General features: G+C 42.2%; 1 protein-coding gene across 2 annotated transcripts in view; it reads right to left on the bottom strand.

The window, feature by feature from the left end:
- Positions 1-22,556, bottom strand: part of LOC139760017 (mediator of RNA polymerase II transcription subunit 12-like protein) — a 456,094-nt gene that overhangs the window by 80,887 nt on the left and 352,651 nt on the right. For both annotated transcript variants that reach the window (XM_071682758.1, XM_071682766.1), the window contains exon 25: positions 14,002-14,117. In XM_071682758.1, the coding sequence (XP_071538859.1) occupies positions 14,002-14,117 (116 nt within the window). The remainder of the gene's footprint in view (positions 1-14,001; positions 14,118-22,556) is intronic.

The following is a 22,556-nucleotide window of genomic DNA, read 5'->3' as shown; positions in this document are numbered from 1 at the left end:
TGGATAGAGTTGTGCGCAGGAGGGTGGATGTGCTGGAAATGAGATGTATGAGGACAATGTGTAGTGTGAGGTGGTTTGATCGAGTAAGTAACGTAAGGGTAAGATAGATGTGTGGAAATAAAAAGAGCGTGGTTGGGAGAGCAGAAGAGGGTGTTTTGAAGAGAGAGGCATTTGAACGATTTCTGCAGGGAAAAAATGCAAATGAGTGGGAGATGTATAAAAGAAAGAGGCAGGAGGTCAAGAGAAAGGTGCAAGAGGTGAAAGAGAGGGCAAATGAGAGTTGGGGTGAGAGAGTATCATTAAATTTTAGGGAGAATAAAAAGATGTTTTGGAAGGAGGTAAATAAAGTGCGTAAGACAAGGGAGCAGATGGGATCTTCAGTGCAGGGGGCTAATGGGGAGGTGATAACAAGTAGTGGTGATGTGAGAAGGAGATGGAGTGAGTATTTTGAAGGTTTGTTGAATGTGTTTGATGATAGAGTGGCAGATATAGGGTGTTTTGGTCGAGGTGGTGTGCAAAGTGAGAGGGTTAGGGAAAATGATATGGTAAACAGAAAAGAGGTAGTAAAAGCTTTGCGGAAGATGAAAGCCGGCAAGGCAGCAGGTTTGGATGGTATTGCAGTGGAATCTATTGAAAAAAGGGGGTGACTGTATTTTTGACTGGTTGGTAAGGTTATTTATTAATGTATGTATGATTCATGGTGAGGTGCCTGAGGATTGGCGGAATGCTTGCATGGTGCCACTATACAAAGGCAAAGGGGATAAGAGTGAGTGCTCAAATTACCGAGGTATAAGTTTGTTGAGTATTCCTGGTAAATTATATGGGAGGGTATTGATTGAGAAGGTGAAGGCATGTACAGAGCATCAGATTGGGGAAGAGCAGTGTGGTTTCAGAAGTGGTAGAGGATGTGTGGATCAGGTGTTTGCTTTGTAAAATGTATGTGAGAAATACTTAGAAAAGCAAATGGATTTGTATATAGCATTTATGGATCTGGAGAAGGCATATGATAGAGTTGATAGAGATGCTCTGTGGAAGGTATTAAGAATATATGGTGTGGGAGGCAAGTTGTTAGAAGCAGTGAAAAGTTTTTATTGAGGATGTAAGGCATCTGTACGTGTAGGAAGAGAGGAAAGTGACGGGTTCTCAGCGAATGTAGGTTTGCGGTACGGGTGTGTGATGTCTCCATGGTTGTTTAATTTGTTTATGGATGGGGTTGTTAGGGAGATGAATGCAAGAGTTTTGGAAAGGGGAAAGTATGCAGTCTGTTGTGGATGAGAGAGCTGGGGAAGTGAGTCAGTTATTGTTCGCTGATGATACAGCGCTGGTGGCTCATTCATGTGAGAAACTGCAGAAGCTGGTGATTGAGTTTGGTAAAGTGTGTGAAAGAAGAAAGTTAAGAGTAAATGTGAATAAGAGCAAGCTTATTAGGTACAGTAGGGTTGAGGGTCAAGTCAACTGGGAGGTAAGTTTGAATGGAGAAAAACTGGAGGAAGTAAAGTGTTTTAGATATCTGGGAGTGGATCTGGCAGCAGATAGAACCATGGAAGCGGAAGTGAATCATAGGGTGGGGGAGGGGACGAAAATTCTGGGAGCCTTGAAGAATGTGTGGAAGTCGAAAACATTATCTCGTAAAGCAAAAATGGGTATGTATGAAGGAATAGTGGTTCCAACAATGTTGTATGGCTGCAAGGCGTGGGCTATGGATAGAGTTGTGCGCAGGAGGGTGGATGTGCTGGAAATGAGATGTCTGAGGACAATATGTGGTGTGAGGTGGTTTGATCGAGTAAGTAATGTAAGGGTAAGAGAGATGTGTGGAAATAAAAAGAGTGTGGTTGAGAGAGCAGACGAGGGTGTTTTGAAATGGTTTGGTCACATGGAAAGAATGAGTGAGGAAAGATTGAGTAAGAGGATATATGTGTCGGAGGTGGAGGGAACAAGAAGTGGGAGACCAAATTGGAGGTGGAAAGATGGAGTGAAAAAGATTTTGAGTGATGGGGGCCTGAACATGCAGGAGGGTGAAAGGCGTGCAAGGAATAGAGTGAATTGGAACGATGTGGTGTACTGGGGTCAACGTGCTGTCAATGGATTGAACCAGGGCATGTGAAGCGTCTGGTGTAAACCATGGAAAGTTCTGTGGGGCCTGGATGTGGAAAGGGAGCTGTGGTTTCGGTGCATTATTACATGACAGCTAGAGACTGAGTGTGAACGAATGGGGCCTTTGTTGTCTTTTCCTAGTGCTACCTCGCACATATGAGGGGGGAGGGGGATGTTATTCCATGTGTGGCGGGGTGGCGATGGGGATGAATAAAGGCAGATAGTATGAATTATGTACATGTGTATATATGTATATGTCTGTGTGTGTATATATATGTGTACATTGAGATGTATAGGTATGTATATTTGCGTGTGAGGACGTTTATGTATATACATGTGTATATGGGTGGGTTGGGCCATTATTTCGTCTGTTTCCTTGCGCTACCTCGCTAACGCGGGAGAGAGCAACAAAGGAAAATAAATACATATATATATATATATATATATATATATATATATATATATATATATATATATATATATATATTTTTTCTTTGTATATATATATATATATATATATATATATATATATATATATATATACATATATATATATATATATATATATATATATATATATATATATATATATATATATATATATATATATATATATTTTTTTCTAACTATTCGCCATTTCCCACATTAGCGAGGTAGCGTTAAGAACAGAGGACTGGGCCTTTTTTGGAATATCCTCACCTGGCCCCCTCTGTTCCTTCTTTTGGAAAATTAAAAAAAAAAAACGAGAGGGGAGGATTTCCAGTCCCCTGCTCCCTCCCCTTTTAGTCGCCCTCTACGACATGCAGGGAATACGTGGGAAGTATTCTTAATCCCCTATCCCGAGGGATAATTTTTTTTTTCTTTTTTGTCGCTGTCTCGCGTGTTTGCGAGGTCGCGCAAGGAAACATATATATATATATTATCCCTGGGGATAGAGGAGAAAGAATACTTCCCACGTATTCCCTGCGTGTCGTAGAAGGCGACTAAAAGGGTAGGGAGCGGGGGGCTGGAAATCCTCCCCTCTCTTTTTTTTTTGATTTTCCAAAAGAAGGAACAGAGAACGAGGCCAGGTGAGGATATTCCCTCAGAGGCCCAGTCCTCTGTTCTTAACGCTACCTTGCTAACGCGGGAAATGGCGAATAGTATGAAAGAAAGAATATATATATATATATATATATATATATATATATATATATATATATATATATATATATATATATATATATATTTTTTCTTTTTTTTTTTTTGCTTTGTCGCTGTCTCCCGCGTTTGCGAGGTAGCGCAAGGAAACAGACGAAAGAAATGGCCCAACCCACCCCCATACACATGTATATACATACACGTTCACACACGCAAATATACATACCTACACAGCTTTCAATGGTTTACCCCAGACTCTTCACATGCCCTGATTCAATCCACTGACAGCACGTCAACCCCGGTATACCACATCGATCCAATTCACTCTATTCCTTGCCCGCCTTTCACCCTCCTGCATGTTCAGGCCCCGATCACACAAAATCTTTTTCACTCCATCTTTCCACCTCCAATTTGGTCTCCCACTTCTCCTCGTTCCCTCCACCTCCGACACATATATCCTCTTGGTCAATCTTTCCTCACTCATTCTCTCCATGTGTCCAAACCATTTCAAAACACCCTCTTCTGCTCTCTCAACCACGCTCTTTTTATTTCCACACATCTCTCTTACCCTTACGTTTCCTACTCGATCAAACCACCTCACACCAAACACTGTCCTCAAACATCTCATTTCCAGCACATCCATCCTCCTGCGCACAACTCTATCCATAGTCCACGCCTCGCAACCATAAAACATTGTTGGAACCACTATTCCTTCAAACATACCCATTTTTGCTTTCCGAGATAATGTTCTCAACTTCCACACATTCTTCAAGGCTCCCACGATTTTCGCCCCCTCCCCCACCCTATGATCCACTTCCGCTTCCATGGTTCCATCCGCTGCCAGATCCACTCCCAGATATCTAAAACACTTTACTTCCTCCAGTTTTTCTCCATTCAAACTTACCTCCCAATTGACTTGACCCTCAACCCTACTGTACCTAATAACCTTGCTCTTATTCACATTTACTCTTAACTTTCTTCTTTCACACACTTTACCAGACTCAGTCACCAGCTTCTGCAGTTTCTCACATGAATGAGACACCAGCGCTGTATCATCAGCGAACAACAACTGACTCACTTCCCAAGCTCTCTCATCCCCAACAGACTTCATACTTGTCCCTCTTTCCAAAACTCTTGCATTCACCTCCCTAACAACCCCATCCATAAACACATATATATACATATATACATATATATATATATATATATATATATATATATATGGCGTCCTAGCCTCGTCTCTTCGATGTATATCAACTGACTGTTATATTCCTCTCTTGTGTCTCCCCTGATGATGTGATTATTACACGAAAGTGCACTTGGGAACTTTTCGTGTTTCATTTTCCCCGTGGACTCATAGGAATATCTTGATCATGCGAAAAGTTGTGATCCTTTCCAATATATATATATATATATATATATATATATATATATATATATATATATATATATATATATATATATACCTCGCAAACGCGGGAGACAGCAACAAAGCAAAATAAATAAATAAATAAATAAATAAATATATATATATATATATATATATATATATATATATATATATATATATATATATATATATATATATGTATGCAGGAGGGTGAGGGGAGGGCAAGGGATGGAGTGATTTGGAGCGATGTGGTGTGCCGGGGTTGACGTGCTGGCGGTGGATTGAGTCAGGGCATGTGAAGCGTCTGGGGTAAACCATGGAAAGCTGTGTAGGTATCTATATTTGCGTGTGTGGACGTATGTATATATATGTGTATGGGGGTGGGTTGGGCCATTTCTTTCATCTGTTTCCTTGCGCTACCTCGCAAACGCGGGAGACAGTGACAAAGCAAAAAAAAAAAAAATATATATATATATATATATATATATATGCGTGCATAGTGCCATTGTACAAAGGCAAAGGGGATAAGAGTGAGTGCTCAAATTACAGAGGTATAAGTTTGTTGAGTATTCCTGGTAAATTATATGGGAGGGTATTGATTGAGAGGGTGAAGGCATGTACAGAGCATCAGATTGGGGAAGAGCAGTGCGGTTTCAGAAGTGGTAGAGGATGTGTGGATCAGGTGTTTGCTTTGAAGAATGTATGTGAGAAATACTTAGAAAAGCAAATGGATTTGTATGTAGCATTTATGGATCTGGAGAAGGCATATGATAGAGTTGATAGAGATGCTCTGTGGAAGGTATTAAGAATATATGGTGTGGGAGGCAAGTTGTTAGAAGCAGTGAAAAGTTTTTATCGAGGATGTAAGGCATGTGTACGTGTAGGAAGAGAGGAAAGTGATTGGTTCTCAGTGAATGTAGGTTTGCGGCAGGGGTGTGTGATGTCTCCATGGTTGTTTAATTTGTTTATGGATGGGGTTGTAAAGGAGGTAAATGCAAGAGTCCTGGAAAGAGGGGCAAGTATGAAGTCTGTTGGGGATGAGAGAGCTTGGGAAGTGAGTCAGTTGTTGTTCGCTGATGATACAGCGCTGGTGGCTGATTCATGTGAGAAACTGCAGAAGCTGGTGACTGAGTTTGGTAAAGTGTGTGGAAGAAGAAAGTTGAGAGTAAATGTGAATAAGAGCAAGGTTATTAGGTACAGTAGGGGTGAGGGTCAAGTCAATTGGGAGGTGAGTTTGAATGGAGAAAAACTGGAGGAAGTGAAGTGTTTTAGATATCTGGGAGTGGATCTGTCAGCGGATGGAACCATGGAAGCGGAAGTGGATCATAGGGTGGGGGAGGGGGCGAAAATTTTGGGAGCCTTGAAAAATGTGTGGAAGTCGAGAACATTATCTCGGAAAGCAAAAATGGGTATGTTTGAGGGAATAGTGGTTCCAACAATGCTGTATGGTTGCGAGGCGTGGGCTATGGATAGAGATGTGCGCAGGAGGATGGATGTGCTGGAAATGAGATGTTTGAGGACAATGTGTGGTGTGAGGTGGTTTGATCGAGTAAGTAACGTAAGGGTAAGAGAGATGTGTGGAAATAAAAAGAGCGTGGTTGAGAGAGCAGAAGAGGGTGTTTTGAAATGGTTTGGGCACATGGAGAGAATGAGTGAGGAGAGATTGACCAAGAGGATATATGTGTCGGAGGTGGAGGGAACGAGGAGAAGAGGGAGACCAAATTGGAGGTGGAAAGATGGAGTGAAAAAGATTTTGTGTGATCGGGGCCTGAACATGCAGGAGGGTGAAAGGAGGGCAAGAAATAGAGTGAATTGGAGTCATGTGGTATACAGGGGTTGACGTGCTGTCAGTGGATTGAAGCAAGGCATGTGAAGCGTCTGGGGTAAACCATGGAAAGCTGTGTAGGTATGTATATTTGCGTGTGTGGACGTGTGTATGTACATGTGTATGGGGGGGGGGTTGGGCCATTTCTTTCGTCTGTTTCCTTGCGCTACCTCGCAAACGCGGGAGACAGCGACAAAGTATAAAAAAAAAAAAAAAAAAAAAAAAAAAAAAATATAAACCATGGAAAGCTGTGTAGGTATGTATATTTTGCGTGTGTGGACGTATGTATATACATGTGTATGGGGGTGGGTTGGGCCATTTCTTCGTCTGTTTCCTTGCGCTGCCCCGCAAACGCGGGAGACAGCGACAAAGCAAAAAAAAAAAAAAAAAAAAAAAAAATATATATATATATATATATATGGTATTGCAGTGGAATTTATTAAAAAAGGGGTTGACTGTATTGTTGACTGGTTGATAAGGTTATTTAATGTATGTATGACTCATGGTGAGGTGCCTGAGGATTGGCGGAATGCGTGCATAGTGCCATTGTACAAAGGCAAAGGGGATAAGAGTGAGTGCTCAAATTACAGAGGTATAAGTTTGTTGAGTATTCCTGGCAAATTATATGGGAGGGTATTGATTGAGAGGGTGAAGGCATGTACAGAGCATCAGATTGGGGAAGAGCAGTGTGGTTTCAGAAGTGGTGGAGGATGTGTGGATCAGGTGTTTGCTTTGAAGAATGTATGTGAGAAATACTTAGAGAAGCAAATGGATTTGTATGTAGCATTTATGGATCTGGAGAAGGCATATGATAGAGTTGATAGAGATGCTCTGTGGAAGGTATTAAGAATACATGGTGTGGGAGGAAAGTTGTTAGAAGCAGTGAAAAGTTTTTATCGAGGATGTAAGGCATGTGCACGTGTAGGAAGAGAGGAAAGTGATTGGTTCTCAGTGAATGTAGGTTTGCGGCAGGGGTGTGTGATGTCTCCATGGTTGTTTAATTTGTTTATGGATGGGGTTGTTAGGGAGGTGAATGCAAGAGTTTTGGAAAGAGGGACAAGTATGAAGTCTGTTGGGGATGAGAGAGCTTGGGAAGTGAGTCAGTTGTTGTTCGCTGATGATACAGCGCTGGTGGCTGATTCATGTGAGAAACTACAGAAGCTGGTGACTGAGTTTGGTAAAGTGTGTGAAAGAAGAAAGTTAAGAGTAAATGTGAATAAGAGCAAGGTTAGTAGGTACAGTAGGGTTGAGGGTCAAGTCAATTGGGAGGTGAGTTTGAATGGAGAAAAACTGGAGGAAGTGAAGTGTTTTAGATATCTGGGAGTGGATCTAGCAGCGGATGGAACCATGGAAGCGGAAGTGGATCATAGGGTGGGGGAGGGGGCAAAAATTCTGGGAGCCTTGAAGAATGTGTGGAAGTCGAGAACATTATCTCGGAAAGCAAAAATGGGTATGTTTGAAGGAATAGTGGTTCCAACAATGTTGTATGGTTGCGAGGCGTGGACTATGGATAGAGGTGTGCGCAGGAGGATGGATGTGCTGGAAATGAGATGTTTGAGGACAATGTGTGGTGTGAGGTGGTTTGATCGAGTAAGTAACGTAAGGGTAAGAGAGATGTGTGGAAATAAAAAGAGCGTGGTTGAGAGAGCAGAAGAGGGTGTTTTGAAATGGTTTGGTCACATGGAGAGAATGAGTGAGGAAAGATTGACCAAGAGGATATATGTGTCGGAGGTGGAGGGAACGAGGAGAAGAGGGAGACCAAATTGGAGGTGGAAAGATGGAGTGAAAAAGATTTTGTGTGATCGTGGCCTGAACATGCAGGAGGGTGAAAGGAGGGCAAGGAATAGAGTGAATTGGATCGATGTGGTATACCGGGGTTGACATGCTGTCAGTGGATTGAATCAGGGCATGTGAAGCGTCTGGGGTAAACCATTGAAAGCTGTGTAGGTATGTATATTTGCGTGTGTGGACGTATGTATATACATGTGTATGGGGGTGGGTTGGGCCATTTCTTTCGTCTGTTTCCTTGCGCTACCTCGCAAACGCGGGAGACAGATAAAAAAACACATACACAGACATATACATATATATACATGCACATATTCATACTTGCTTGCCATCATCCATTCCTGTCACTACCCAGCAACACAGGAAACAGCATTGCTAATCCCTGCTTCAGCTAGGTAGTGCCAGGAAGACAGAAAAATAAGGCTAGATTCGTTCACACTCAGTCTTTAGCTGTTATGCGTAATGCACCGAAACCACAGCTCCCTATCCACATCCATGCCCCACAGACCTTTCCATGCCCTAGTTCAGTCCAGACACTACATTGAACCAATTATACCACATTGTTCCAAAGTTGCACATAAAAAATCTTTATAAGTGACCACCACCAAAACATAATGGGTTCTTGCTGCTCATTTCAAAACTTAAAGGATAGATTAATATCATACTGTGAAAAATAAAATGGTACAGCTGAAGCTGAATTATGATGAGGACAATGAGAAAATGGCAGGAGCAGCAGATAGAGGTAGTAGGTAGGAACATTAGACAGGAGCAGTAGGGAGGAACATTAGATAGAAGTAATAGGTAGGAACAGTAAGTGGAACATTAGGTAAAAGTAGTAAGTTGGAATATTAGATAGAAATATTAAGCAGAAGCAACCAGTAGACACAATAGGTAAAAGCCTCTGAGAATACTGTGCTAGAGATGCCCTCTGCCAGTAGTCTGTTAAGGGTGAGGCACTACAGGCTAAGAAGTGACACTGCAGTTCACCAGTTATGGAGACTACTTCTGTGGCCATCCCCTTGAGAAGGTTCCTGAAGGGAATGGGAATCAGAAACATAGATAGATAGGGGATTGGGGAGAAAGAATACTTCCCACGCATTCCTCGCATGTTGTAGAAAGTGACTGAAGGGGACAGGAATGGGGGGCTAGAAACCCTCCCCTCCTTGTATTTCAACTTTCTAAAAGGGGAAACAGAAGGAGTCATGTGGGAAGTGCTCATCCTCCTCGAAGGCTCAGATTTGGGGCGTCTAGATGTGTGTGGATGTAACCAAGATGAGAAAAAAGGAGAGATAGGTAGTATGTTTGAGGAAAGGAACCTGGATGTTTTGGCTCTGAGTGAAATGAAGCTCAAGGGTAAAGGTGAAGAGTGGTTTGGGAATGTTTTAGGAGTAAAGTCAGGAGTTGGTGAAAGGACAAGAGCAAAGGAAGGAGTAGCACTACTCATGAAGCAGGAGTTGTGGGAGTATGTGGTAATGTAAAAAGTAAACTCTAGATTGATATGGATAAAACTGAAAGTGGATGGAGAGAGATGGGTGATTATTGGTGCATATGCACCTAGTCATGAGAAGAAAGATTATGAGAGGCAAGTGGTTTGGGAGCAGCTGAGTAAGTGTGTTAGCAGCTTTGATGCACAAGACTGGGTTATAGCGATGGGTGATTTGAAAGCAAAGGTGAGTAATGTGGCAGTTGAGGATATAACTGGTGTACATGGGGTGTTTAGTGTTGTAAATGGAAAAGAAGAGCTTTTAGATTTGTGTGCTGATAAAGGACTGGTTTAAAAAGAGATATACACAAGTATATGTATGTACGGAGGAGAGATGGCCAGAGAGCATTATTGGAATACATGTTAAATGATAGGTGGGTGAAAGAGAGATTTTTGGATATTAATGTGCTCAGAGGGGCAATTGGAGGGATGTCTCATCATTATCTAGTGAAGGTGAAGGTGAAGATTTGTAAACGTTTTCAGAAAAGAAGAGAGAATGTTGGGGTGAAGAGAGTGGCAAGCATAAGTGAGCTTGGAAAGGAGACTTGTGTGAGGAAGTACCAGGAGATACTGAGTGCAGAATGGAAAAGGGTGAGAACAAAGGACTTAAGGGGAGTGGGGGAGGAATGGGATGTATTTAGGGAAGCAGTGATGGCTTGCGCAAAAGGTGCTTGTGGCATGAGAAGCGTGGGAGGTGGGCAGATTAGAAAGGGTAGTGAGTGGTGGGATGAAGAAGTAAGAATGTTAGTGAAAGAAGAGAGAGGGGTTTGGATGATTATTTGAAGGGAAGTAGTGCGAATGACTGGAAGATGTATGAAAGAAAGAGGCAGGAGGTTAAGAGAAAGGTGCCAGAGGTGAAAGAGAGGTCAAATGAGAGTTGGGGGTGAGAGAGTATCATTGAATTTTGGGGAAAGACAAGAGAACAAATGGGAACATCAATGAAGGGGGGCTAATGGGGAGGTAATAACATGTAATGGTGATGTGGGAAGGAGATGGAGAGTGTATTTTGAAGGTTTGTCAAATGTGTTTGATGATACAGTGGGATATGTAGGGTGTTTTGGTCGAGGTGGTGTGCAAAGTGAGAGGGTTAGGGAGATTGGTTTGGTAAACAGAGAAGAGGTAGTGAAAGCTTTGTGGGAGATAAAAGGGGGCAAGGTGGCTGGTTTGAATGGTACTGCAGTGGAATTTATCAAAAAAGGGGGAGACTATGTTGTTGACTAGTTGGTAAGGATATTCACTAGTTGGTAAGACATGAGAACAAATGGGAACATCAATGAAGGGGGGCTAATGGGGAGGTAATAACAAGTAATTGTGAAGTGAGAAGGAGATGGAGTGAGTATTTTGAAGGTTTGTCGAATGTGTTTGATGATACAGTGGGAGATGTAGGGTGTTTTGGTCGAGGTGGTGTGCAAAGTGAGAGGGATAGGGAGATTGGTTTGGTAAACAAAGAAGAGGTACTGAAAGCTTTGCGGAAGATAAAAGGGGGCAAGGCGGCTGGTTTGAATGGTATTGCAGTGGAATCTATCAAAAAAGGGGGAGACTATGTTGTTGACTAGTTGGTAAGGATATTCACTAGTTGGTAAGACAAGAGAACAAATGGGAACATCAATGAAGGGGGGCTAATGGGGAGGTAATAACAAGTAATGGTGAAGTGAGAAGGAGATGGAGTGAGTATTTTGAAGGTTTGTCGAATGTGCTTGATGATACAGTGGGAGATGTAGGGTGTTTTGGTCGAGGTGGTGTGCAAAGTGAGAGGGATAGGGAGATTGGTTTGGTAAACAGAGAAGAGGTAGTGAAAGCTTTGCAGAAGATAAAAGGGGGCAAGGTGGCTGGTTTGAATGGTATTGCAGTGGAATTTATCAAAAAAGGGGGAGACTATGTTGTTGACTAGTTGGTAAGGATATTCACTAGTTGGTAAGACAAGAGAACAAATGGGAGCATCAATGAAGGGGGCTAATGGGGAGGTAATAACAAGTAATGGTGAAGTGAGAAGGAGATGGAGTGAGTATTTTGAAGGTTTGTCGAATGTGTTTGAAGATACAGTGGGAGATGTAGGGTGTTTTGGTCGAGGTGGTGTGCAAAGTGAGAGGGTTAGGAAGATTGATTTGGCAAAGAAGAGGTAGTGAAAGCTTTGCGGAAGATAAAAGGGGGCAAGGCGGCTGGTTTGAATGGTACTGCAGTGGAATTTATCAAAAAAGGGGGAGACTATGTTGTTGACTAGGTGGTAAGGATATTCACTAGTTGGTAAGACAAGAGAACAAATGGGAACATCAATGAAGGGGGGCTAATGGGGAGGTAATAACAAGTAATGGTGAAGTGAGAAGGAGATGGAGTGAGTATTTTGAAGGTTTGTCGAATGTGTTTGATGATACAGTGGGAGATGTAAGGTGTTTTGGTCGAGGTGGTGTGCAAAGTGAGAGGGTTAGGGAGATTGGTTTGGTAAACAGAGAAGAGGTAGTGAAAGCTTTGCGGAAGATAAAAGGGGGCAAGGCGGCTGGTTTGAATGGTATTGCAGTGGAATTTATCAAAAAAGGGGGAGACTATGTTGTTGACTAGTTGGTAAGGATATCCACTAGTTGGTAAGACAAGAGAACAAATGGGAACATCAATGAAGGGGGGCTAATGGGGAGGTAATAACAAGTAATGGTGAAGTGAGAAGGAGATGGAGTGAGTATTTTGAAGGTTTGTCGAATGTGTTTGATGATAGAGTGGGAGATGTAGGGTGTTTTGGTCGAGGTGGTGTGCAAAGTGAGAGGGTTAGGGAGATTGGTTTGGTAAACAGAGAAGAGGTAGTGAAAGCTTTGCGGAAGATAAAAGGGGGCAAGGCGGCTGGTTTGAATGGTATTGCAGTGGAATTTATCAAAAAAGGGGGAGACTGTTGTTGACTAGTTGGTAAGGATATTGAATGTATTTATGGTTCATGATGAGGTGCCTGAGGATTGGTGAAATGCATGCATAGTGCCACTGTATAAAGGCAAAGGGGATAAGGGTGAGTGTTCAAATTACAGAGGTATAAGTTTGTTGAGTATTCCTGGGAAATTATATGAGAGGGTAAAGGCATGTACAGAGCATCAGATTGGGGAAGAGCAGTGTGGTTTCAGAAGTGGTAGAGGATGTGGATCAGGTGTTTGCTTTGAAGAACTTACGTGAGAAATACTTAAAAAAGCAGATGGATTTGTATGTGGCATTTATGAATCTGGAAAAAGCATATGATAGAGAGGATAGAGATGCTTTGTTAAAGGTATTAAGAGTACATGGTGTGGGAGGTAAGTTGTTAGAAGCAGTGAAAAGTTTTTATCGAGGATGTAAGGCATGTGTATGAGTAGGAAGAGAGGAAAGTGATGATTCTTAGTGAATGTTGGTTTATGGCAGGGGTGCGTGATGTCTCTGTGGCTGTTTGATTTGTTTATGGATGGGGTGGTTAGGGAGGTGAATGTAAGAGTTGTGGAGAGAGGGGCAAGTATGCAGTCTGTTGTGGATGAGAGGGTTTGGGAATTGAGTCAGTTGTTGTTCAATGATGATAGGGCACTGGTGGCTGATTTGGGAGAGAAACTGCAGAAGTTGGTGACTGAGTTTGGTAAAGTGTGTGAAAGAAGAAAGTTGTGAGTAAATGTGAATAAGAGCAAGGTTGTTAGGTTCAGTAGGGTTGAGGGACAAGTTAATTGGGAGGTAAGTTTGAATGGAGAAAAACTGGAGGAAGTGAAGTGTTTTAGATATCTGGGAGTGGACTTAGCAGCAGATGGAACCAGTGAAGAAAAAGTGAGTCACAGGGTGGGGGAGAGGGCAAAGATTCTGGGAGTGTTGAAGAAAGCATGGAAGGTGAGAACGTGATCTCAGAGAGCAAAAATGGGTATGTTTGAAGGAATAGTGGTTCCAACAATGTTATATGGTTGTGAGGCGTGGGTTGTTCAGAGGAGGGTGGGTGTGTCGGAAATGAAATGTTATAAACAGAAAAGAATGACAGTGCATTTAAATTCAATCACATTATTCATCGACAGAGTTAACATACTAGCCTTGGGTTGATCTAAAGCAAAAAAAAAGGGGGGTAGATTGTGAGTAATGTTGAAGAGGCTGTGTAAACCTAATTAACCTGGTGTGACAATAATAGACATATAAGGTAATCCTATTTACATTTCAACAACCCATTATCAGCATTCTCTGTTCCCAAATAAAAATGTCTACACTTTCTTTAACCTAAACATTTGAAATTTAAAAATCCTGCAAAGAAAATATACAGAACCCTACTTGTATAATTCGACTGAGGATAAGATAAGCACTTACCCCATCATATCAGAGTCATTGGAGCCGCTTCCCATGTCAGATGTGCCAAGTATGTCAGATATGGAAGCTTGGCTCTTACTCTGGCCACTTAAAACATCACTAACAATTAGCATTGCCTGCAAAAATATAATAAATGGTAGAGTATGTGGTAAACAAAATGCTGGGTAAATTCTAAAAGAGCAGCCATAAGGTAAACATGATATGGCATCTAATATCACAGATCTATCTTGAGCAATACCATTCATAAAGTGGGGGATCTGTGAACCCTAAAGAAGCAGCTCATCTAAGTCATCAGCAATTTGAGTTGGAGCTCAGAGCCAAGATTCATGAAATCTCAGTAAGGATTAAAACTTGAAAGAACCCATCCAGGGGCAAGCCCTGTAATTCTATGGTTTATCACAAAATGACCAGCCAGAAAGTGGGAACTCCCTTCAAGGGGTGGACATGACCAGTCTCCACTTATCTCTGTTCTCACATGCCTCCCTTTCATACAATATTCAATGCATTCTACCCTAATTTCCCTTCCTCCACTATTCTTCCACTCTATTTTCCCATGTCAAAGGTTGTCTTCCTCTCATACCAACCCATTTATTCACATAATCATACACATTCCTTGTAGAATCACTTTCTTGTATTCTTTCCACAGACCCAATCCACCTCAAAGTATAATGTTTCACCCATTCTACTATTATTCATTCCCTTTGCATTCCCTGCCATGCCAGACCTCTCATACATCACATTATTCTCTTCATTCCATATGCTCCTCTCAAAAAACTTGTAGTTCCCTAGTCCGGATTCCTGACCTCTATGAGTCATTCCACATGCATGTTTCGGCTGCATAGGTCAAAGTTGGAAGGCTTGTGCCGTCCCTTAAAATTTTTTTCACTTCCAAACCTACACCTCTACATTTCATTACTCTATTAAGGGACCCAATGACTCTTCTATCCTGTGTTGCTCTCTCCCTTTTCTCTCCTTCCATATCACCTAATCTATGCAGGATAGCTACAAAATACTTAAATTCAGTCACCTCTTCCAGTCTTTCTCCTCCATACCTATAACAAAGTTCAGCACACTTTCTTCTTTCACCCAAGGTGGTTTCACAAAATCTATACTTTCACTATTTCTTTTCAAACACTATTACCTTAATCTTAACTGCATTCATCTTCCATCAATTATGCTAACACACATCATAAAAAATACATACAACCTTCTGCAACTATTCTTCACTCTCAGCAAACAACACAGGAACATCTATAAACAGGGCTGTCACTAGCCAATGTACCTCTGCCACACTCCATCTCTCCAACACTTTTCCGAAGTTTTGATTTCATCTCTCTTATCATTTCATATTTTTTTTTTTTATTTTGCTTTGTCGCTGTCTCCCGCGTTTGCGAGGCAGCGCAAGGAAACAGACAAAAGAAATGGCCCAACCCACCCCCATACACATGTATATACATACACGTCCACAGACGCAAATATACATACCCATAAATCTCAATGTACACATATATATACACAAACAGACACATACATATATACCCATGCACACAATTCACACTGTCTGCCTTTATTCATTCACATTGCCACCTCGCCACACATGGAATACCATCCCCCTCCCCCCTCATGTGTGCGAGGTAGCGCTAGGAAAAGACAACAAAGGCCCCATTCGTTCACACTCAGTCTCTAGCTGTCATGCAATAATGCACCGAAACCACAGCTCCTTTTCCACATCCAGGCCCCACACAACTTTCCATGGTTTACCCCAGACGCTTCACATGCCCTGATTCAATCCACTGACAGCACGTCAACCCCGGTATACCACATCGATCCAATTCACTCTATTCCTTGCCCTACTTTCACCCTCCTGCATGTTCAGGCCCCGATCACACAAAATCTTTTTCACTCCATCTTTCCACCTACAATTTGGTCTCCCTCTTCTCCTCGTTCCCTCCACCTCCGACACATATATCCTCTTGGTCAATCTTTCCTCACTCATTCTCTCCATGTATCCAAACCATTTCAAAACACCAACTTCTGCTCTCTCAACCACGCTCTTTTTATTTCCACACATCTCTCTTACCCTTACGTTACTTACTCGATCAAACCACCTCACACCACACATTCTCCTCAAACATCTCATTTCCAGCACATCCACACTCCTGCGCACAACTCTATCCATAGCCCACGCCTCGCAACCATACAACATTGTTGGAACCACTATTCCTTCAAACATACCCATTTTTGCTTTCCGAGATAATGTTCTTGACTTCCACACATTCTTCAAGGCTCCCACGATTTTCGCCCCCTCCCCCACCCTATGATTCACTTCCGCTTCCATGGTTCCATCCGCTGCCAGATCCACTCCCAGATATCTAAAACACTTTACTTCCTCCAGTTTTTCTCCATTCAAACTTACCTCCCAATTGACTTGACCCTCAATCCTACTGTACCTAATAACCTTGCTCTAATTCACATTTACTCTTAACTTTCTTCTTTCACACACTTTACCAAACTCAGTCACCAGCTTCTGCAGTTTCTCACGTGAATCAGCCACCAGCACTGTATCATCAGCGAACAACAACTGACTCACTTCCCAAGCTCTCTCATCCACAACAGACTTCATACTTGCCTCTCCTTCCAAAACTCTTGCATGCACCTCCCTAACAACCCCATCCATAAACAAATTAAACAACCATGGAGACATCACACACCCCTGCCCCAAACCTACATTCACTGAGAACCAATCACTTTCCTCTCTTCCTACACGTACACATGCCTTACATCCTCGATAAAAACTTTTCACTGCTTCTAACAACTTGCCTCCCACACCATATATTCTTAATACCTTCCATAGAGCATCTCTATCAACTCTATCATATGCCTTCTCCACATCCATAAATGCTACATACAAATCCATTTGCTTTTCTAAGTATTTCTCACATACATTCTTCAAAGCAAACACCTGATCCACACATCCTCTGCCACTTCTGAAACCACACTGCTCTTCCCCAATCTGATGCTCTGTACATGCCTTCACCCTCTCAATCAATACCCTCCCATATAATTTACCAGGAATACTCAACAAACTTATACCTCTGTAATTTGAGCACTCACTCTTATCCCCTTTGCCTTTGTGCAATGGCACTATGCACGCATTCCGCCAATCCTCAGGCACCTCACCATGAATCATACATACATTAAATAACCTTACCAACCAGTCAACAATACAGTCACCCCCTTTTTTAATAAATTCCACTGCAATACCATCCAAACCTGCTGCCTTGCCGGCTTTCATCTTCCGCAAAGCTTTTACTACCTCTTCTCTGTTTACCAAATCATTTTCCCTAACCCTCTCACTTTGCACACCACCTCGACCAAAACACCCTATATCTGCCACTCTATCATCAAACACATTCAACAAACCTTCAAAATACTCACTCCATCTCCTTCTCACATCACCACTACTTGTTATCACCTCCCCATTAGCGCCCTTCACTGAAGTTCCCATTTGCTCCCTTGTCTTACGCACTTTATTTACCTCCTTCCAGAACATCTTTTTATTCTCCCTAAACTTTAATGATACTCTCTCACCCCAACTCTCATTTGCCCTCTTTTTCACCTCTTGCACCTTTCTCTTGACCTCCTGTCTCTTTCTTGTATACATCTCCCACTCAATTCCATTTTTTCCCTGCAAAAATCATCCAAATGCCTCTCTTCTCTTTCACTAATAATCTTACTTCTTCATCCCACCACTCACTACCCTTTCTAATCAACCCACCTCCCACGCTTCTCATGCCACAAGCATCTTTTGTGCACTCCATCACTGATTCCCTAAATACATCCCATTCCTCCCCCACTCCCCTTACTTCCATTGTTCTCACCTTTTTCCATTCTGTACTCAGTCTCTCCTGGTACTTCTTCACACAAGTCTCCTTCCCAAGCTCACCTACTCTCACCACCCTCTTCACCCCAACATTCACTCTTCTTTTCTGAAAACCCATACAAATCTTCACCTTAGCCTCCACAAGATAATGATCAGACATCCCTCAGGTTGCACCTCTCAGCACATTAACATCCAAAAGTCTCTCTTTCGTGCGCTTGTCAATTAACACGTAATCCAATAACGCTCTCTGGCCATCTCTCCTACTTACGTATACTTATGTATATCTCACTTTTTAAATTAAGTATTCCCAATCACCAGTCCTTTTTTAGCACATAAATCTACAAGCTCTTCACCATTTCCATTTACAACACTGAACACCCCATGTATACCAATTATTCCCTCAACTGCCACATTACTCACCTTTGCATTCAAATCACCCATCACTATAACCCGGTCTTGTGCATCAAAACCACTAACACACTCATTAAGCTGCTCCCAAAACAGTTGCTTCTCATGATCTTTCTTCTCATTTCATTTATGTATATCATTTCATTCATGTTTATGATGAAAAGCCACAGTGACTTAACAAAGCTCTGCATTATACCCATATATACACTGATACTTTTACTCCCCTCCATCCAATCTTATACATGCATTTACTACTCTATCAAAGACTATCATACCATCTAAATGATGTCCTACCCCATACATCCTCAAAAATCCTCTGAAGCATTTCACTTGACCATCAACTGCTTTCCCCAGATCTATAAAAGCTATATACAGCTTCTTACCTTTTGTTACAAGCCTTTCCACAGTTATTCTCACACAAATCTGATTCACATATCCCCTAGCTTTCCTAAAATTTCTTTGCTCCTCATTTATCCTGTATTTAGTCACTTCTGACACTCAAAACTCTTGCATACACTCTTCCTGGTATACTTAGTACACTTATTCCCCTATAATTGCTCCATACATCCTCAGCACTTTTTTGTAAATTACATATCAAATGCATCCACTATTATCACACTTTCTACACCATGCTTCAACATTTCAGCCATAATTCCAATCAATCCAGGTGCCTGTCCAACCTTCAACTTCATTAAAGCCATCCTATCTCCCTTCTCGCTACAGGCCCTTGATCTTGTATCCTTTCCTTTCATCTCCATACCCATGCATGTAACAACTGTTGCCTCACATTCTCTCTCATTCATCAGTCTTCGATATACTTTTTCCATCTACTTTTCACTTCCTCCTTTTGATTCAGCAACTCCCCTTCCTTACTTCTCACCTTAACATTTCCACTCTAACATCCACCTTTCCTTTATCACGTCCTTCCTGTACAATCTTTTATTTTCCTTAAAACTTCTCACTCAACTTTCTTACAAATTCTTCAACTACTCTTTCTTTTCTCTTCTTTACCAGCCATCTCATGTTACATGTTGAGCTTTCACTGCCTCGTTACTTTTAAGCAATCTACCATATACCTTTTTCATGGCATTTCTAATCTCATCCGCCCACCAGGCATTTCCCCTTTTATTCTTATAACTCACGACCTTGTATCCAACAACTGATTCTACATTTAAAAGTCCTTTTCTAAAAATTTTAAACACCTCATTCACACATGACAGCATCCCTACTTGAAATTTCAGTCACCCTGTTTTCATATTCCTTGCATTCTTTCTGACTCATCTTCTCCCTTCTCAACACTTTTACCTCTCTATTATTCCTTACACCATACATCTGTTTCTCCCTGATCCTCACCTCCAAGAGGTCTGCAAAATAGTCAGAATCTCTAAAGAATAGTCCAACAACTCTAGTATCCAGCACAACCTTTTCTAACATTTCATCCACTGCTACATAATCAATCAAACCCTTTGTTCTTCTCTTCAGTCTTTTCTCATCCACATATTCCTAAGAAGCATCTTGTGTTGAGAAAAGGGATTTGCAAGGAATACATCCCACCCAGCATAGGCATTCACAAGATAACTTCCATTCTCATTTACTCCAGGCACTCTACATTTACCAACTATTTTGCCAAATTCATCACACTCGCATTCATTTATTTTTATATTTATTATACTTTGTCGCTGTCTCCCGCGTTTGCGAGGTAGCGCAAGGAAACAGACGAAAGAAATGGCCCAACCCACCCCCATACACATGTATATACATACGTCCACACACGCAAATATACATACCTACACAGCTTTCCATGGTTTACCCCAGACGCTTCACATGCCTTGATTCAATCCACTGACAGCACGTCAACCCCGGTATACCACATCGCTCCAATTCACTCTATTCCTTGCCCTCCTTTCACCCTCCTGCATGTTCAGGCCCCGATCACACAAAATCTTTTTCACTCCATCTTTCCACCTCCAATTTGGTCTCCCTCTTCTCCTCGTTCCCTCCACCTCCGACACATATATCCTCTTGGTCAATCTTTCCTCACTCATTCTCTCCATGTGCCCAAACCACTTCAAAACACCCTCTTCTGCTCTCTCAACCACGCTCTTTTTATTTCCACACATCTCTATTACCCTTACGTTACTCACTCGATCAAACCACCTCACACCACACATTGTCCTCAAACATCTCATTTCCAGCACATCTATCCTCCTGCGCACAACTCTATCCATAGCCCACGCCTCGCAACCATACAACTTTGTTGGAACCACTATTCCTTCAAACATACCCATTTTTGCTTTCCGAGATAATGTTCTCGACTTCCACATATTCTTCAAGGCCCCCAGAATTTTCGCCAACTCCCCCACCCTATGATCCACTTCCGCTTCCATGTTTCCATCTGCTGCCAGATCCACTCCCAGATATCTAAAACACTTCACTTCCTCCTGACATGCTGTCAGTGGATTGAATCAAGGCATGTGAAGCGTCTGGGGTAAACCATGGAAAGCTGTGTAGGTATGTATATTTGCGTGTGTGGACGTATGTATATACATGTGTATGGGGGTGGGTTGGGCCATTTCTTTCGTCTGTTTCCTTGCACTACCTCGCAAACGCGGGAGACAGCGACAAAGCAAAAAAAAAAAAAAATGAAAAAGTTTGCTGAGTATTCCTGGGAAATTATATGGGAGGGTATTGATTGAGAGGGTGAAGGCATGTACAGAGCATCAGATTGGGGAAGAGCAGTGTGGTTTCAGAAGTGGTAGAGGATGTGTGGATCAGGTGTTTGCTTTGAAGAATGTATGTGACAAATACTTAGAAAAGCAAATGAATTTGTATGTAGCATTTATGGAACTGGAGAAGGCATATGATAGAGTTGATAGAGATCCTCTGTGGAAGGTATTAAGAATATATGGTGTGGGAGGCAAGTTGTTAGAAGCAGTGAAAAGTTTTTATCAAGGATGTAAGGCATGTGTATGTGTAGGAAGAGAGGAAAGTGATTGGTTCTCAGTGAATGCAGGGGTGTGTGATGTATCCATGGTTGTTTAATTTGTTTATGGATGGGGTTGTTAGGGAGGTGAATGCAAGAGTTTTGGAAAGAGGGGCAAGTATGCAGTCTGTTGTGGATGAGAGAGCTTAGGAAGTGAGTCAGTTGTTGTTCGCTGATGATACAGCGCTGGTGGCTGATTCGTGTGAGAAACTGCAGAAGCTGGTGACGGAGTTTGGTAAAGTGTGTGAAAGAAGAAAGCTGAGAGTAAATGTGAATAAGAGCAAGGTTATTAGGTACAGTAGGGTTGAGGGTCAAGTCAATTGGGAGGTAAGTTTGAATGGAGAAAAACTGGAGGAAGTAAAGTGTTTTAGATATCTGGGACTGGATCTGGCAGCAGATGGAACCATGGAAGTGGAAGTGAATCATAGGGTGGGGGAGAGGGCGAAAATCGTGGGAGCCTTGAAGAATGTGTGGAAGTTGAGAACATAATCTCCGAAAGCAAAAATGGCTATGTTTGAAGGAATAGTGGTTCCAACAATGTTGTATGGTTGCGAGGTGTGGGCTATGGATAGAGTTGTGTGCAGGAGGGTGGATGTGCTGGAAACGAGATGTTTCAGGACAATATGTGGTGTGAGGTGGTTTGATCAAGTAAGTAATAATAGGGTAAGAGAGATGTGTGGAAATAAGAAGAGCGTGGTTGAGAGAGCAGAAGAGGGTGTTTTGAAATGGTTTGGGCACATGGAGAGAATGAGTAAGGAAAGATTGACCAAGGGGATATATGTGTAGGAGGTGGAGGGAACATGGAGAAGTGGGAGACCAAATTGGAGGTGGAAAGATGGAGTGAAAAAGATTTTGAGTGATCGGGGCCTGAACATGCAGGAGGGTGAAAGGCGGGCAAGGAATAGAGTGCATCGGATTGATGTGGTATACTGGGGTCGACGTGCTGTCAGTGGATTGAATCAGGGCATGTGAAGCGTCTGGGGTAAACCATGGAAAGCTGTGTGGGGCCTGGATGTGGAAAGGGAGCTGTGGTTTCGGGCATTATTGCATGACAGCTAGAGACTGAGTGTGAACGAATGGGGCCTTTGTCTTTTCCTAGCGCTACCTCGCACACACGAGGGGGGAGGGGGATGTTATCCCATGTGTGACGAGGTGGCGATGGGAATGAATAAAGGCAGACAGTGTGAATTGTGTGCATGTGTATATATGTATATGTCTGTGTGTGTATATATATGTGTACATTGAGATGTATGGGTATGTATATTTGCGTGTGGGGACGTG

The sequence above is a fragment of the Panulirus ornatus genome, chromosome 3 (assembly GCF_036320965.1).
Source record: "Panulirus ornatus isolate Po-2019 chromosome 3, ASM3632096v1, whole genome shotgun sequence".
NCBI classification, from domain to species: Eukaryota; Metazoa; Arthropoda; class Malacostraca; order Decapoda; family Palinuridae; genus Panulirus; species Panulirus ornatus.
Note: the sequence above shows the minus strand (reverse complement) of the source record. Positions and strands in the feature narration are given on the sequence as shown.